Here is an 18,582-nt window from a genome sequence, read left to right on the forward strand (position 1 = left end):
CCCCTGCAATAATAGCTGCAAGAAAGTTTCGGTGTTTCATAGTAAATTTGTCACAATTAACATATGCGCTATGAGAAATGAAGTACCTGATGAAGGCTCTGAAGCAGGTGAGGTGGGAGATGGACTTTTCTTTATGACGGTATGAGTGACAAAATCTCGAAACTTCATAGAGGGAAATTTCTCCTTATGCAGTCGTCCTAATTCAGGCGCATCATTACCCAAAGCCCTTTGTACCATCATGTCATTGGAGGAAGAAAAAAAATATCACATGTGCCGAAGAACTCGCAGGTGGCGAACTCAAAGGTTGTGGAGTAACAAGCAGAGGAATTTTCGTGGGTTACAACACCTTTGATTCACCAAAATATGTATAAAAAATTATGTCTCCCATATGGCAAAGCAACATTGTCAGGCTCAATAGTTGCAACATTCTCATTCAAACACGGAAAAATATCCTCAAAAAATTTCACATCGCGGGACACAAAGAACTTCTTAAAATCTAGATCATATAAATAATTATCAAGTTTAGAACTTAACTTGGACAAAAAAAAAGTATTAAATCACTATTTGAAGCCTAAATTTGACGACTATTCTCATATTAGGGCTTAAACTTTTATTATTATTATTTAAGTTAGACTCTAAACTTAATAATAGCCCAATACTATCGAGTTTATAATTACTAAATTTAAATCGTAACTTTAATTAAAAAACTTGAGACCCTAATGTGAAAAAATTAGGGACCTAAAAAATATTTAACTCGTAAAAAATTCATACCTATTGCCAAGTTCATTTAATCATATTTTAATCAAACACTTTCCGATAAGAAACTTTTCTTGGAATCACAAATTCTAACGTCTGAAGAATCATAACAAGGGAAAGAAGCGGTTGTGCTTTATATGACAAATCGTACTTTGTCACTCTTCTTAATGTAAAAGGATACAATACAGTCTCTTGAAAAGGTTTGAGGTTTGAGATGGAAGTTGCTGAAGTAGAGGAAACCTTGAAGGTGTTGGACGCCTCTCTCTCTCTCATCAAATGGCGTCTTAAATCTTCTTCAAAGCGTCGTCTCCAAATAGGTCCTTTTTTTGCTTCTCTTCTTTCTTTCTGGGTTACTTCCAATATTTCACTTTCTGGGTTTTCTCTACTTTTCCTTTTCGCTCTGTTTTCTTTTTTGGGTATTTTGTTTTCTTAAATAACTGAAGGCTGAAATAAGCTAAACTTCTACTTTTTGTATTGCTTAAAGGCAGAGAGGAGTTTTAGTTTACTCGGTTTGTGGGTGAAAAGCATGAATTTTATTGTTATTTGTTTCATTTCCTTTGCAAAATCAAGGTTTGACAATTTAATTTACTCTCAGTCGAGGTAAGAATAGGATATGGGTACATGTTCGACATGAGTATACTCAATTTTCGAATGTGTATTTGATACTTCAGCAAAAATGAACATGATTTTGCATTTGTATGGATCAAATAGATTAAATGTCTGCTAAACACTTTGTTCAATTTTGATGAAGTATGATTTTGAATTTTGTTGTTGCCTAGATGCAAAAGCAACAATCAAATGGAATTTTTTTGACATGTAGTGCAAAAACTAGAATGTCCTAACCCATCTATTGTATCCATGAACTGCCCTATCGCATATTGAAATCGAAAGAATTATGGTATTTCTAGAAGTTGATCTTTTGTCATGTAAAATTGAATTATTTCAATCATAACTTGGTGCTAATGCTTCGGCAGATGTTCTGGCCGTCTGCACGAGAATGAGGCCAGTTGTGATGATTGACTATGGTGGGAAGATGCCTGAACTGCAAGAAAATCTTTGTGCATTTCTCGAGCACTGTCGAAAGGTCTTACTCCACATTGATTCAATAGATTATTTGAGGAATAGAATTTGAATATATATGTCCTTACAACCTTTCTTTTTATTGCTTGTTCTGGTTTTCTTGCATTTAAAGTTTAGAATCCGCTTTTCAACAAGCTAATTTTTTTTAATTGATGTTTATATCACACTACATCTCATTCTGTGCCTTGTTTGATCCGTACGTTCATTGAACTGCATAGTGATATGAAGAACATATGTAGGCATTTTTGGATATGTAAATTGTTTTTGTCCTCAGTTTTCAGTTTTACAAACTATGGGATCGAAACCTTTCCATCAAATTATTTGTAGAAATTTGCTTAATTTAATCCTTTTCATATCTAAGTGGTAAGATCCTTTTTCAAACTTTTTACAATCAAGTCACTTTTTTTTTTTTTTTTCACAAAACCTGGAATACATCTTTATCAATGATTTATAATAATATTTTGGATATCAACCATCAAAAATGCCTTGCAAGTATACTGACTTAAACCCTACTATTTTGTGGCTGCAGACAAAGAATATTTTTGGTTTATTGTAAGCTAAAATCCCATAGGCATAGTCAAATATCAGTAATATTGCATCATATAAATAGTCTTGCTAGTTACAATCATATCTATTTGTCGAATAGACGGTTCTAGTTATAGTGCACCATGTACTTTTGTGTTCATACTGGTTTCATATTGAAAATGTCTGTGCTAGATGCCCTACACAATTGTTACATCTTTTGATAATGTTTGTTATTGCCTTTTCTCCTAATATAATTTCATTCAGGAGTCAACCATTTTTGAACAGCTAAGAGTAATGGTTATAGAAGATATGATATATTTGATACACGTAAAAGAAATGGCTGAGTATGTGAGTTCAAGCTTGAGTTCGGAAGTGGAACTGCTATTTGTGGATCTAGAACAGGATCCTCCTAAGGTAAAACTGTCCTAAGTGCTTTAACTTTCCATAAATTTTTTATGTCCTGTCTAAAGGATTCATCTTTTACCTTCTGAACCTAGAACTTCACATTTTTGTTCCAGATGAGAACACTAGACGACAAAAGTTTACTAGGGATGCAGCTTATATCAATTCAGAAGTTATTCTCTTTATATTTTCCTCTTGAAGGAATGAGAAATGATCTCTTGCCACCTGACAGGGCAGAACCCATGGCAGATTCGAAATCCTTAAGCGAGCAGATTGGTTCTCAGTCCTCTGTACTTATGGATCTCAGCAGCTGCATGCATGACACCGAGGTCACTGTGCCAACTGTAAATGGGTAATCTTTTAATATCATTACATATTTGTATAATTTATAGCTATAGTATATCATGTCTCTATACCAACACATACTATGTTAAACACATGCAGCTTTTTGAGAAAAATATATGTTATTTGGACTTGGGTCTGAGTGAAATTTGAGGAATCTTGGAGGATCATATCCTGATGCCCGTATCTAAATATGCATCAGATGTGGATGCCAACCGCTGTACAAACTTTTGATAATAGGCTATCTAAATGTGCTCCAAAATGGTCTGTCCACATTGAGAAGTCGGTGGCATCGTCTAATTTGGGCAATTTTCTCTGTTCCTAAGTTCTTACATAAGCGACTTGCCATTGTTTCCCTGGCATAATATAAGCCGGCTGACTATATAATATTACGAAAACCATGTTGATTTGCTGCAGGTGGTTTCTACTTTTGTGGTATCTTACATATGACTTTGATTTCTATCCTGTTGCAGATGGCTTCTTGGTTATCCAATAGTGTACTTGTTTAGCAAGGATCATATTGAAGATGCTATATATAACCTTTCCACAAAATTTCTTCGCATCTACAAAATTTTGGTATCAAGGTTTGATTTTCCGATTCTTGTCTTTAGAATTTTTAACTCTAAGTACATGCGTTCCTGGAAATTGCCTAAGAAGGTTGATCTGGTCTGAAAACTCCAAATTTTGAAGCTTACAAAGAAAGAAAGTGAAGTAATTAGTATAATATGGAGGAATCGGATTGGAGTAAATATATTCCTCAGTATCTGAATGAATATGTTAAAATGTATGGTATGTAGGTTCAACTTTTGAGGATCACCATGAGTTTCTTTCCCAACTTGTGTCCTCAAGAATGCAGATTCCTTATCTGATATATTGCTATAAACGACATAAAGCTAATGGTTTATTCATGTTAAAATTTTGAATTATTGCAGGACGAGTGCCCCCAATAAAGGATCCCAACCAGAAGAATTAATGAGGTAAGTTCCTTATAGTAATTTGTAAGAGTCTCCAGGTAAGTTTTAATTACATTCTTTGAGAGAGCAAGAAGAGAAACACCATTACATTTTGCCTTGCTCCCTGGGGTGGCACAAGGGCTCCGGAGCGACAAACTTGTGATTCTCTAGTGATTGCCAGTCCCAAATTCGACTGTTACAATGGAAAGCTTGGATATTATACGTAGATGTTACTCAGTTGTAGACTTTAATGATTGGAAACGAGTTTCTGTAGAAGCTGCATTCTTTGTTGCAGCAACGACACACACACACACATATGCATCATGCTAGAACTGATCTTTTATATTCAAGATTACATCAATGTATTTTTACGCAGTTTTTCAGTTCCCTATGAACTGAGCATGAGAGGAAGGAATGAGGCATGGGCGGAGACATTCTTGGCTTGCTTGCAGTCGAAATGGGGAAGATGCAAACAAACTTGGAGCTCCTTGGAAATGGAGGTTAGCGAATGCTACCCACAAGCAATCGCTTTATAGCAAACGGTACCTCTCTAATCCCAATTAAACCCTAGTTCCATTAATTCAGAAAAAGGAAAAACCCTAGCTCCTTCCTGCCCCCGTTTCAGTGTGCATGGTCAATATTTACATTGTCCAACGCCATATTCAAATCCAGATGAAAGATAATGATAACGTAACGAACAATATTCATTCATGAGAGAATGATTGGTATTTAATGCATTTGCTTGCTGATTATTAGAACAGTGTGTCAATAAGTAAGTAGCAATAGGATCCAGATTTTAGTTTTGTTTGTACCTATGCTACTACTGGTTTTCAATTTATTTTAGTAGTTTTAACTCCTCTGTTGCAAGTAAAAGATAAGAAGAAAAAAATATGAATTCAAGGGTTTAAAGGTTTTCTATATTCAAATAATTAATTGTTCAAAAATAAAATTGACATATAATAATTTAATTGATATATTGTAGAATTATAAAATGTATAATTTTAATAAATAAGATAGAAAATTGTAGTGCAAAACCATTAGAATTATGATGAGCCATAATTCTTCATAACAAAGAAAGCTTTAGCTTAAGGGTAAAAGAAAGAGTTGTAAACGTCTGAATCTAATAAATTAAGCTTGAAGTTCTATTATTGAATAATTAGTATTGATCTATACTATTATTAAAAAAAAAAAACTCCATGAATTTATATATCATGATATGAATTTAATAAAATAGTATCTAAAAATTAAAATAAACAATCAATTCACACGCTATTTTTTAGATTACAATCATACATTGATGAAAGAAAAATAAATCACGCATCACTAAAATGAAAAATTTTGTTTTTGAAAAGTGATATATATTACTGATTTTCATATTTAATAAATTTTACCAACTTAATTTAAAAGTTAAAATATATTTCAAAATCTTTTGGAATTTAGTTTTTTTTAAATTTAAAATACAAATCTAATTGTTAATATTCTTTTGTTAAATTTATGTCTATTATGATGTCATATTATTGATTACATTGCTATCAAGTAAATATTTAAAAAAATGTTATGCCAACAAATTTATCAAAATAATTTTATTGTACTTATAATTGGAATTAAATTTTTAAATTTAAAAAAAAATAAAAAATAAAATAAATTCTAAATGTGTGAAAAATACGATTTGAACTTATTTTAATCCAATTAGTTTAATGAATAAAACTCATAGCAACGAAGTGGTGGTAAGTTGAGTAAAGAAGTTAGCCAACTTTGTTTAAGAAAGTGGCCTCCTTGGGATGTATTTTGGGGAGGATAGGTTGATGCTTGCCTTTTCGTAGTATGCAGTTTGTGAATTTAATGAGGATGTGTTTTGTTGATTAAAGTTTCGATTTTGTTACCTCAAGTTTTGGGTTATATATATATATTAATCAATCAATTTTTTATGTCTACACAAGTTAAAACATAGGTACAATAAAGAAAAATTCTCTTCATGCGATGAATATATTTGATTTCACTATGCTAATTCCAATCTTTGCCTCATTACATACAATAAAGAAACATATATCACAAATTTCATACCTCAATTGATTCTTCTTTAAACAAAATCACAATTTTCATGGTTAATCGTAATAACTAGTGTTTTTGAGAAATAACTCTCTCTCTCATTAATAGATTTATTGAGATAGGCTCAATTTACAAATCCTCTCTTATACAAGTTTCCTTCTTTTCATTCAAATATCGTTTACAGTTTTAATACCTTGATCAAATATCACACAACTTATATACATTTTCTATCACCATTGCCCTTAAGCAAACATATCTTTTTGTTCATCTAAGTTCACACAATGTATACACATAGAACATCATAATTTCAAAAAATTTCTACACTCACGTCATTTTAATAACACAGCTAGTCATGCATAGCACTATTCAAATTCATTATAAACATGGTTTTACCTCAACTAATAATTAATCTTCTAAGTCTACCAATTATTGCAAAAAAAAAAAAATCGAAATTCATTCATCAATCCAAAACTTCGTGTGTTTTTTTTCCATTATTTATCCGCCAAATATGGAGAAGAAAAATCACCCTCATAAAAATTGTAACTTAATTTCATTCTTTATATCTTTAATGTTCATCCAAAAAGAAATATATTTTCGCAATTCAAGATTAAAACATTAATTTTGAAAAAAGTTAGGCATAAACTTTAAATTGGGGTTTCAATATTAGTTAGATTGTTTATGATAATTGATGATCCTAATTTGTCAAAGTTTTGATGAGTTCTCTGTTTGTGTTTTTGCATGGCATTCTCCTACAATTTTAATATTTGAATCAATAGGAGACCACACTTTGTTAAATGATGATTGCATCTCTCTTTTTAATTTTTTCCTTCAAGTATAATTGTTATTCTCGACCAAAGTGTATCCTTGATATTTTCAATAATCTTTACTTTCATTATTTTAAATTATGAATCTTTATCCCATTTAATTTTTCTTTAGGTTAGGGTAAATTATATTATTAGTCATTAAATTATGGATTAATTTTTGTTTTAATCACTTAAACAAAAAAAAATTACAATTTGATCACTAAATTATTCAAAAGTTTCCATTTAAGTCTTTAGCTGTTAAACTCAATGCTATATGACTCTCTTTTTGCACTGCTTGACCAATCGAAAACTCTCTTTCCTTTTTTCTTTTACAGTTCATTTTTTTCATGAAATGACTTTAGTTGTCATGAATCTACTAGCCAAAATTCAAATTTTTTTCTCCAATCTTCGTCATTGACCATTAGATTGACTTGGATCTAAGGTATATTCTTCTACTCGTCGATCGGTACTGATCCACTGTATCAATCGTCAAATTGTCGATTAGAGTTCGCTAGTGGAACCTTTTTTTAAAAAAGAAGAACTTAACAGTCCAATGATTTAAATAAAAACTTTAAATAATTCAGTGACCAAATTGTAACTTTTTTTATTTAAGTGATCAAAACAAAAACTTACCAATAATTTAATAACTAATGATGTAGTTTACTCTTATATTTATTTTCATCTCCAAGAGTTTGTTAATGACCTTATTGATTGTGTTGACAAGCAAAGAATTTGAGCTTACATTAATAATTAAAAGCTTCTAAATTATCATAGTCAAAACTAATATACTAAGCTCTCCTTTATCTCTATTAATTATTTCACTTATAATTGTTTCTTGACAAATACCTCCATACAGATCCTTAGCATCATCTCTTTTACCTATGCATACTTGATTACACTTGATGCGATGCTATCTTAATTCATTGTTATGTTCAAAAATTAAAACCCACAAAGTCAATTCATTTAATGCTTTTCGTTTGCTCTTTCATTGTCTCCACCTCTAACATGAATATTTTTCTCTACCTTTCTCCGTTCTTTTTACTAGAACAATAAAACCACTTGATTCAATGTTCAATGGAATTGTAGATATGAATTTATTGAGCTCAAATTACACCGAGAAGAGGGTGAACTAGTATTTAACATTAAGGAAATGAAAATTTTGACATAGATTTTAAAGTGGTTCGGCCAATTGCCTACCTTCACCATCTTAGCTTAAAACAATTAAGGGTTTTCCTTAATCCATTAATTGGTACCTTTTTAGGACAATGTATAACCTTTGCACAATCTCTATCTTTTAAATTGATAAGATAACACCATTACCATAGTATTAAATTGTGGTTGTGAATTCCGTCGCAGATGTGATTGCAACAATGTTTTTTAAACCGGATCGGTGATTGAACTAGTCAAGCCACCGATTCACCTATCTGATTAAAAATTTATTAAAAATTCAAAAAAATAAAAAAAAACCCGGTTTAATCGTCAGTTCAATCAATTTTTAGTCAATTCAATCATTAGTTTAATCGGTTTTTAGTTGGTTCAACTGTCTGTTCCTGGTCTAATCGATTCAAAGCCACTCTTCGGACTAGTACCCCAGCCAGTTCCTGGTTCAACTGGTTCGATTAATAGGTCCAATTCAAACAACATTGGGTTGCAGTGTTATGGTTATAGATACTATGGACGTTACATAACACATAACGGTTGCCGCAGATGTCTTTTTTTCTTTTCGAAAATCATATTTTTTTAAAACATTATATTTATCCCTTTTGTTGTTGGTTCAACCGATCCAATCGATCGGTCCGATTCAAACAACATTGGGTTGTGGTGTTGCAGTTGCGGATATGATGGACATTACGTAATGCATAAGGGTTGTCGCAAACGTGATTTTTTTCTTTTCGAAAATCACAATTTTTTAAAACACTATATTTATACCTTTTGTTGTTGTATTTTTTTATTCTAATATTAATACTATTTTCTGAGTTTTTTTCATTTACAAAAATTAAAATTCATTTAAAAGCGAATGTAAAGATTATAATATACATACATTATCATATTAAATCATGGATAATAACAATCATAATTTTAATAAATTGAATCTAAATAGTATCATACATAAAAAAGTTAATTTTACATCAATTTAAATAAAAATATGCACACAAACAAATATAAAACTCTAATTCTTATAAAATACCACCAAAACGAATTATGTGGTATATCTAAAGCATTTCTATTTTCATCACTCTTTTAATTTTGATTTCCTCTCCTTGTATGTTAAAAATATAGAAGTATCACATTATATACAAAATATGAAGGGATAGAACCATAACATGTTTCATTGGTAAGATGAATGTGATGTGGTAAATGATAATCAAGAAGTTCATAACTTGGATTTTGTCCAAAGTAAGGTGGATAGAATGCATTTGGATAACAAGAATGAGAACTTTGAGATGATGACTCACTAAATTCATATTTATTTGTAGATGAAGAGCCTACAAATTAATCATGAAAATTGACCTTCCATCTTCCCATGAGTTCCATCATCCCTAACTCTTCTATTATGTGAATTAGTAGGAACATTTTCAAACAAACCTTGATCATTATATCCACTCATACCTTGATTTCCATAAAAAGGGATAAAATACCTTTGTTGAGGTTTATGTTGGTATCAACCTTTATTATTGCTACTGGAATCATCACACCACTACTTGATGTCGACAATTGATCACTTTCCTCATTAGCTGAAGTAGGTGAGATATCATCCATGTCTACACCTTGAGTTTCTTCATCAACATTTCCATTATTAGTGTCATTGAGTATCTCTTATGGAAAACATGAAGAATTGTCTTCAGCATCAAGTGTAGTTCCCTCACTTTCTTCAATCCAAGCACTTAATAGATCTTCCTCTTCAAAAATATTGTTGAGTGATTCAATTAAACCCCATTTCTAATTCTTGAACACTTTTTCGCATGCACCTTAGCTTCAACTTCATGTTATAATGAAAATAAACTGATTTTTGAAGCTTTTTATACTTTTGTCTATTTCTTTTCTTTGTAAGAATTAAACTAAATGTACTCCAATTACACTCGCAATTTGAAGATGATGTAGCTTGACTCAAAACTCTAACTACAATATGCTGAAGTTGAGATGAACAACTTTCGAAATGAATCCACCATTCTGTTACATGAAAAACATAAATTAAGATTCAAATTGTAAAGTATCTATAAACATACCTTCATTAACAATAGAATTATACAAATTAAATACCTTATTTACTAGGATTAGTCTTTTAAATTTGCAACTTGAGCTAATGAGGTGCTAAAAGAATCTTCACCTCGATATAACAACAATTGAAAATAAATAAAAGCATTATTACATGAAAATATGATAATCCATAAGTTTCTTTAAGAATCTAAGTATATAATTGCATACCGATTCATTGCCAAAATTTGATTATTCATGTTGGGCTCTAGCTTTTGTATAACATTTCTAACCCTTTCTATAGTTTCTTGAATCACATGATATGTGGAATTGCCTCCATATAAAAATTATGGATTTAAGAAATATCCTATATAACAAATATATAGTTTGATAAGTATCTAAAGATAATACTTTACTATTTAAAAATATCTAAAGATTTTACAATGTACCAGTGGAATGCAAATCATTATGAAGTTGAGAACTTTATCTTCTATCAATGATATCTCAATATTTTTGAAAATACCGACAACCCGTTTTAATTGCCAACTTTGCTCTATCCATTGCTTCATAAATAAAACCCATAGTCGGCTTTTCATCGCCATCACACATTCTCAGCACTTTAAGTAGTGGTTCTTGCACACGTAGGATCTCATGAGCCCTTTTCCAATTGGTTTTCGTCATTTCTAGTCCAATTAATTTTCGCCATCGAGTTAATGGTTTTTTTCATTTCTAGTCCAATTGGTTTTTTTTTTTTTTGCATATTTGGACCTTTTCCATTTTGTAGATGTCACCATTTCTTTTAATGCTTCTTGACTTCTCACAATGCTCTCCAAAACAATGAATTGGTGGCAAATCTAGTAATCCCAGGTCGTAAGAGTTCTGCAGTATTGGTATACCTCTTCATGTAATCAATTGTCTAAGTATGATTATATACAAAAAGAAGTAATCTTTTTTGCCTCATTTAAGACATTCATCACACTTTTTTTCCTCACCTAATACAAATGTTTTCTTTTCTGCATCAGTATATAGCCACTAGCTTTGATAGCTGCTTCATTGTCTGTAACAACCTGAACATATTCTTCACCAATTTCATCCACCATTTTATCTATTAAATGAAAATAATACTTGGCAATACAAGAAGGAGCATTGCAAACATCAATGGATTTTTTAAAAATAGGTCCTCTAGGACTCTAAATCAAAAAATTGATTATGTGTTGATTAGTGGTCCCTTTTCACCCATCAAACATCATGGTCACCTCTCTTTCTTCCCATATCGGTTTAAAACTATCCACCCATTCTTTTATTTCCTTATACTACTCTTCCAAATACACTTCTGCGACCTTAGAAGTTAAAGGTCCCAAAATTGATTTTCCCAATTTTGCTGCAGCTTGAAGTACAAGTGGTTAAAATGGTGACTTTGTAATTCTTGAAGGCAAAGCTTCAAACATAATGGTCACCCTTCTTTCTTCCCATACCAATTTAAATCTATCAGCCCATTCTTTTATTTCCTTATACTCCTCTTCCAAATATACTTCTTATGACCTTATAAGATGAAGGTCTCAAAACTGGTTTTCCCATTTCTCCTGTAGCTTGAAGTACAAGTGGTTAAAATGGAAACTCTACCATTCTTTCAGGCAAAGCTTCATGCAGTATCAACTCAGACATTGCTTTTCCTAACTTAGCCTTTGCATTTTTAAAAAAGTATATACTAAGATTTGATTGCTGTGAACTTTCAAGAACATGATCCAAATTTGCTAGTCTAGCTTTAAAAGAGTTAAGATTACTCCATTGATCTCTCGCACTTTTTTTAAAAGTACAAAAACTAACTGATCTTCTGAATCCTTGAGTTCCAAAACCACTGCCTCCTCTAGTTTCATAAATTGAATGTTGACCAGTTTGTACCCTACGATGCTGCCTTCCCATTCGACTTGAGATCTTATACTTTCCCTATAACACCCTTATACCCAGTCCAATCGTATGGACCTAGTATAAGACTATTACATTTGGTGTCAAAATTGTTTTGGCTAGACACTGTTTAATTTAAACATTTATACATAGTATTTTAACTTATTTAACACAAAAATTATTAATATAAATGTGCGAGGTCATTATTGGATGTTAGATTATATTTGGAAATGGTTTTAACACTATTTTTACTCAAAACAGAGGAAAAGTATTGATACCAAAACAAAAGATATCGATACCTTTTAAAAAGGTATTTATACCATTGCACAAAATCAATACCAAAATGACATTATGGAACTCCAGAAATTCAAATTTTGATGAAGGTATGATACCTTAGGCCTAGGTATCAATACTTAGCCTCCGATATCGATACCAATGACAAAAACGATACCAAAATCACATTCTGTTTTGGCAATTTTGTATTTCAAAGCCTAGGTATTGATACATATACCCTTGGTATCGATACTTTCAGTAAATTTTGGCAAAAATTATTTTAAAAGTTCACTAAACCCCCATGCAATATATATTAGATTCTTCTCAAGACATAAGGCCAATTCAAAATGTATTAAAACTACTTAAAACCACTCCAAATCAATCATAATCATCATATTAGCAAACCATATTTTCAAACATAATTATAGTTTCAATAATTTATTTCATATAAAACCAAAATACTTAAAATAAAACCAAAAAAAGATAGAGTTTCAAGAGTTTGCATTTTAGTCCTTAACACATGGGAATACATTTGATCTACATATGTACATGCCATTTTAACTCAAAATATAATACCTACTCTTGAAGCTCTTGAGGATGTGATGAGATGATGAGAGATCTCCCGACCCGACTCTATCTCTTCAAGTCTATCTGTATGTATGCGTTAAGCTGGTGAAGGCTTAGTAAGCACTACAAGAATAAATAGGTAAATGAATCATAACATAATGTTTTAAACTTATTCAATTAATACATACTTACACACATACAAATTTCTTCAACTATACCTTAATTTAATAAAATTTAACTTACCTCTGTAAGTTATCAAACTTACCTCTGTAAGTTATCAAACTTACCTCAACACATTGATGATTTACTTTTGTTCGCAACTTATATTCCTAACCCATAGTAGACTTTATAGAATACACCGGATATACGTAACAAATATAGAGGTGCATTATTATGCTCTATTGAACAAAGAGCACTAAAGTGCTATACAAAGAGCATGAATGTGCTAAACGGATAGCACTAATGTGCTAATAATCAGATTGCGTGTTAAGGTCCCTTAATGACATGCCACTAATATCCTAATAGTTCTAAATTCCATCTACTTAGGCGTTAAAACTAAATTTCATACATTTAATTACTTTACATAAGTATTTCGGAAAAGATTTCTCTTTTCTCCATCATCTACAATTTAGTCCCCATTTCACAAATCACAAATATCACACTTTTTTCACACATATACTTTTACCACAACATCATTACTTAGTTTTCAAACAAATATACCATTTCATATTCTCCACCTATAATTTTTTTACAAATTTCATAATTTCATAATTTAATCCCTTTAGTATCTATTTACAAATATAAATATATATTTAACATTTCTATTCTAAGCAATTCCATATTAGGTCCCTTTATTATCTATTTACAAATATAAATATATATTGAGATGAAATATCCTGTTCTTCTTTCACTCCTTAGTTTCTCTTTCCTTTTCCTTTAATTAGGTCCCTCATTTCTTTTCTTGTTTTTCAATTTTCATAACAAACATATAAAATTTATATGTTAAAACCACAATCAATTGACATTCTTATACTATTTAATATAAATAAACATGTATGGTATGATAATTTCATTATCTCTTACCTTAGCTCTTTGAAAACCCAAAACCCAAAACCCTAACTCATGCTTTTCTCTCTTTTAACCCATTTATGGAAGTTTTCTTATGAAATAAAATTGTTCACTAGTCTTTTTTTTAGTTTTTACTAAAAAAATTTCAAAGAAAAAGGAAGGTTTGAAGCTTGAATGGTTCAACAATGGAGGAAGGACATGAAAAGAAATAAAAGAAAAGTTGGATGAAAGTTGGGGGGAAGAAGTGACGGTTTGGCTTGGTGAAAAGATGATATCTTTTCATCTTTTCTCCCACTTTCTACACCATTCCACTAAAATATCTCACCTTTTTAATTAAAATGGTCAAATTACTAATAAGTCATTAAGTCATCCATCTTTATACTTTTACCCACCATCATTACACCTAATAAATATCTATTTGGCTAATTATCACTTTGTCCTTCCTCATCTTTCATATTTCATAGGACGACTCATACAATACTTTGGTTAAATTTCTTCCTGATCCTTCCTTCCTTTCCTCTACTACTATGTATCTCCTAACTTATTATATTTCCTACTTTGGCCACAACAAATTCTCTATTCTTTCAATTAAGTCAATGCATCTATTTAAATTTTTCCTACCTAATGAGTATTTTCTAATTTCTTATTGGGTCTAAATACTTTCTAATTTAATACTCAAAATTTCTATTTATTATATTTCAAAAATTTTACACTAATTCTTGACCCGATCCATCACTGTATCTAACCCCGAGTTCAAAGGCGGATGTTACATTCCCGTCTCGTAATAATTAATTCATCATCACCACTATCTCCATAGTCTCCTATTCTTATCCATTCATCGAATTCTTCTTTCCTTTACTTTGAAACTTTCTCACTATGAAGTTCTTGATGTTGTTGAGCAATGTTTTTTCTAGCTTGTATTGAGACTCTTGGACAAGGTGCTACGTTCTCTCTTTTTGCACCTAAGTGTTTTTTTAGTTTTGTTATTCCTCCTTTAATAATGTTGTCACAAAATTTGCATCTAACATTATTAAGATTAACTTCAGTAGGTTCTCCCCACTTCCAACCATGATAATCACTAGGAGTTACACATTTTTTATTTTTCAAAGGTGACATTTTTACTTGAAACGAAAAATGAAACGAAATTATAAAATTTATAACTAACAATATAATGAAGATTAAAATGATTGTTCTATTTTGATAAAACTATAAGAGAAATAAAATTTAGAATATACCAAATTGAGTTGAAATGAAATTAAGTATAACTTAAAAATTTTTGATTTAAAAATATTTTTATTTGATATTAATTAAATAATATTTATATGTTATACAAGTTAGATTGGACTAAGCAAGAGAATATTTTTGCTATCTAAATTTGTTCTATCTCGGTTTATAGATAATTTTATTAGTAAAATATCATATTAAATTAAAAAATATATAAAATTTTATAATTTTTTTTAATTTTCAAATATTATTGTTGTCAGTGTAGAAGGGTATGAGTTTGAGTGCGTTGAAGCGCATTACCTTCCTATTTAGGGGTTGGGGAGGGGTTATCGGTCGTTCTAAGCATTGTATTAAAAAATTAGATATAATAAGAACCTATAATAAGATTAATGTTAAAAAAATATTATAAATTACGTTTGCAATTACATATATAATTTTTTTTATAATTATTGAAGTTTGAAATGTGTAATATATTGTAATAGAATTAGAATATGTATAAATTTATTCAATATTATAAATGATAACATAAAATTACGAAGTAAAACAAGAAGCGTAAAAAGCAATAGAAATGGATACAATAACCATGCCTCAAATGTTGAGCACATGACAAAAATGTAGAACCAAAAAAGCTTTATATACAAAGCTATTGGGGATCGACTCGATTAAACAATGAACAAATAAAAAATAGAGAAAGAAATTGAAAATTTGAACACACAAATTTAACATGGAAAACCCTTTCCAAACAAGATAAAAAAACCACGGCAAATATAATTTTACTATAATAACAAAAGAACGAAGAGTACAAAAGATGGAGATGAAAAACCAAACCCGAAAACAAAGAATCCTCAAAACGTAAACACAAAATTCTCTAAAAGTGTCATGAGTTCTAATATTTAATAGGTGTATTTTCTAAGGTTGTAAAAGAGCATATTTATATGCTAAATTCGTAGCTCAAATAATAATAAAATAATCTAGACTAATCAGAGTTCGATAAAACAAATAAATAGAGTTTAACTGAGAGATTATCTTTCAAATTTGATTGAAATACGTGGCATACTCAACAAATCTCCACTTTGACTCGTATTTCTACAAAGCCATCTTTGCCAAATCCCGCCATAAGCCTATCTTGAACTATGTAGGGAATTAACTGAGTCAAATCTGTGCTTAGAAGCTGGAACACTTCTAGCTTTTGACTTATGCACTGCCAAGTTAAAACTAACCCGGGTTTGATTTTCATGGACACAGTGCTCTAACTTTTCAAAACCTGCATCCAAAAGAGAACCTCTCTTCAACGAAACGGTCATAAATTTTTCCCTCCTATGACTAAGTTGTCTCCACTCCGAACGAATTGACTTCGACTCCGTAACAGACGAGAGGTGTCTGATTTCACCAGTCACTATAGAACCTTCCAAAATATGAATATTGTCTATCCTTTTACCTTTCATCAAAACAAGAGCCCCAAGAGATACCTTAATTCCGCTCGACTCGATGTTGATTCTACAACCTTTTGAGTCTAAAATACTCAAGGAGATGAGATTCTTTCGTAAATCAGATACATACTTGTTATCTGATAGTGTCTTGATCGTCCCATCATGCATCCTGATTTTAACAATACGATTATCGATTACCTTACTGAATGAATCATTTCCCATGCGTACAATTCCACCTTCAAGTGAACTATATGTGGAGAACCATTCCCTATTTGGACACATATGAAAAGAACATCCCGAGTCTAGGATCCACTCAGACGTAAGCTCAGATTTTTCACTCTTGACACTAACAAGAAATCATTACCCCCTTCATCGGCCAAATTAACACTAGCTACATAGTTCTCATTGCTCCCATAATTTACTTTGACGTGACCTAACTTCTTACAATAACGACACTTTTATCTCACTTCTTTGATGTTACCAAAATGGAAGCTTGCCTATCTGCCTTGCTATTCAAACCAAACTCATTGTTAAGTTTGTCTTTACTCAACAAATGACCCTTCACACTCTCAAATGAGAGTTTATCTTTGCCATAAATCTGGGTTTCCCTGAAAGACTTGTATGAATGGGGTAAATAGCACAATAATAGCATAGTCTGATCTGCATCATCAATCTTAACCTCAACATTTTTTAAATCATTCAAAAGAGTAATAAATTAACTAATGTGATCTCTAAGAAGCTTACATTCGTTCATGTGAAACATAAATAGACGTTGTTTCAACATTAAACGGTTAGCCAGAGACTTAGTCGCATAAATAGTTTCTAACCTTTTTCACAAGACGGATGAGGTTTTCTCCATCAATACCTCCTGTAATACCCTATTCGCGAGGTAGAACAAGATTGTAGATAAGGCATTTTCATCAAGCTCTTCCCATTCTATCTAATCTAGATTCTCAAGCTTTTACCTGGTAATGACATTTTTCAGGTCAGTCTGAACTAAATTTGCCATCATCCGAACTTGCCACAGATTGAAATTTGTGACACCATCAAACTTCTCAATGTCAAACGTTATTGTTGCCATCTCTAAATGGGCTGATCTACGAAAATTGAACTAGTTTTGATACTACTTGTTGGGGATCGACCCAATTAAGCAACGAATAAGTAAAAAATAGTGAAAGAAATTGAGAAATTGAACACACAAATTTAATGTGGAAAAATCCCTCCAAAGAGGATAAAAAACCACGAGAAAAATAATTTTACTATAATTGGAATAGAACGAAGAGTACAAAATATGGAAATAAAAAACTAAACCCCAAAACCTGAAAACAAAAAACCCTCAAAAGATAAACCCAAAATTCTCCAAAAGTGTTATGAGTTCTAATCTTTAACAGGTGTATTTTTTGAGATTACAAAAGAGCTTATAGGTCAAATAATAATAAAATAATCTAGACTAATTAGAATTTGACTGAACAAATAAACATAGTTTAACTAGGATATTATCTTTCAAATTTGATTGAAATACATAACATACTTAACAAAAGCATAGAAATCAATACACTAGGGACCATTCAACAGTCATAAAAACCAGATAAACCCAAGTAGATCAAAAGCATAAACGAAGAAGGAATTAACTATGAGCTGAACAAAAAGAAAAATATAACTAACAATACAAAAATAAACAAAAATCTAGTTGGATTTTACAAATTGATGGGAGATTAGATCTTATTAGATAGAAAATGTGAGAAAACTCTTTTCAAATTACCAAGATAACTCTCTTCAAATAAACTTACAATTGGATATTTTCTTCTTTCAAAATGAGTTACAACTACAGTGATTTTTTTAATGCATGTCAAGAAGTAGGTGAAATGAATAGCTTTAATTCATTTACTTTTTATTTAAACTATTTAGATTTTCAAGGAAAAACAAAAAAAAAGAATATTATATAAAATTTATAATGCACCATCATCTCAATTTTTTTTCTTTATAAGTCTGCAAGCTTGTCTGCAATTC

At 30.8% G+C, this 18,582-nt stretch overlaps 1 protein-coding gene across 1 annotated transcript; it reads left to right on the forward strand.

The window, feature by feature from the left end:
- Positions 1-792: 792 nt before the first annotated feature.
- Positions 793-4,911, forward strand: LOC105776612 (uncharacterized). The gene is made up of 7 exons (XM_012599367.2): positions 793-1,073; positions 1,731-1,840; positions 2,626-2,775; positions 2,880-3,115; positions 3,579-3,689; positions 4,038-4,082; positions 4,435-4,911. Exons 1-7 carry the CDS (start codon positions 971-973, stop codon positions 4,592-4,594), a joined length of 915 nt encoding a protein of 304 aa, XP_012454821.1. The 5' UTR covers positions 793-970; the 3' UTR covers positions 4,595-4,911.
- The last annotated feature ends 13,671 nt before the right edge of the window (positions 4,912-18,582 follow it).

Source organism: Gossypium raimondii, chromosome 10 (assembly GCF_025698545.1).
Source record: "Gossypium raimondii isolate GPD5lz chromosome 10, ASM2569854v1, whole genome shotgun sequence".
In the NCBI taxonomy this organism is placed as follows: Eukaryota; Viridiplantae; Streptophyta; class Magnoliopsida; order Malvales; family Malvaceae; genus Gossypium; species Gossypium raimondii.

What these genes read in the sequence shown, in the direction of transcription:
- LOC105776612 (XM_012599367.2), top strand. Translation starts at nt 971, where the DNA reads ATGGAAGTTGCTGAAGTAGAGGAAACCTTGAAGGTGTTGGACGCCTCT. An exon ending in AAAGCGTCGTCTCCAAATAG is followed by an intron (nt 1,074 to 1,730) that starts GTCCTTTTTTTG and finishes ATGCTTCGGCAG; the next exon opens with ATGTTCTGGCCGTCTGCACG. An exon ending in TAGAACAGGATCCTCCTAAG is followed by an intron (nt 2,776 to 2,879) that starts GTAAAACTGTCC and finishes TTTTTGTTCCAG; the next exon opens with ATGAGAACACTAGACGACAA.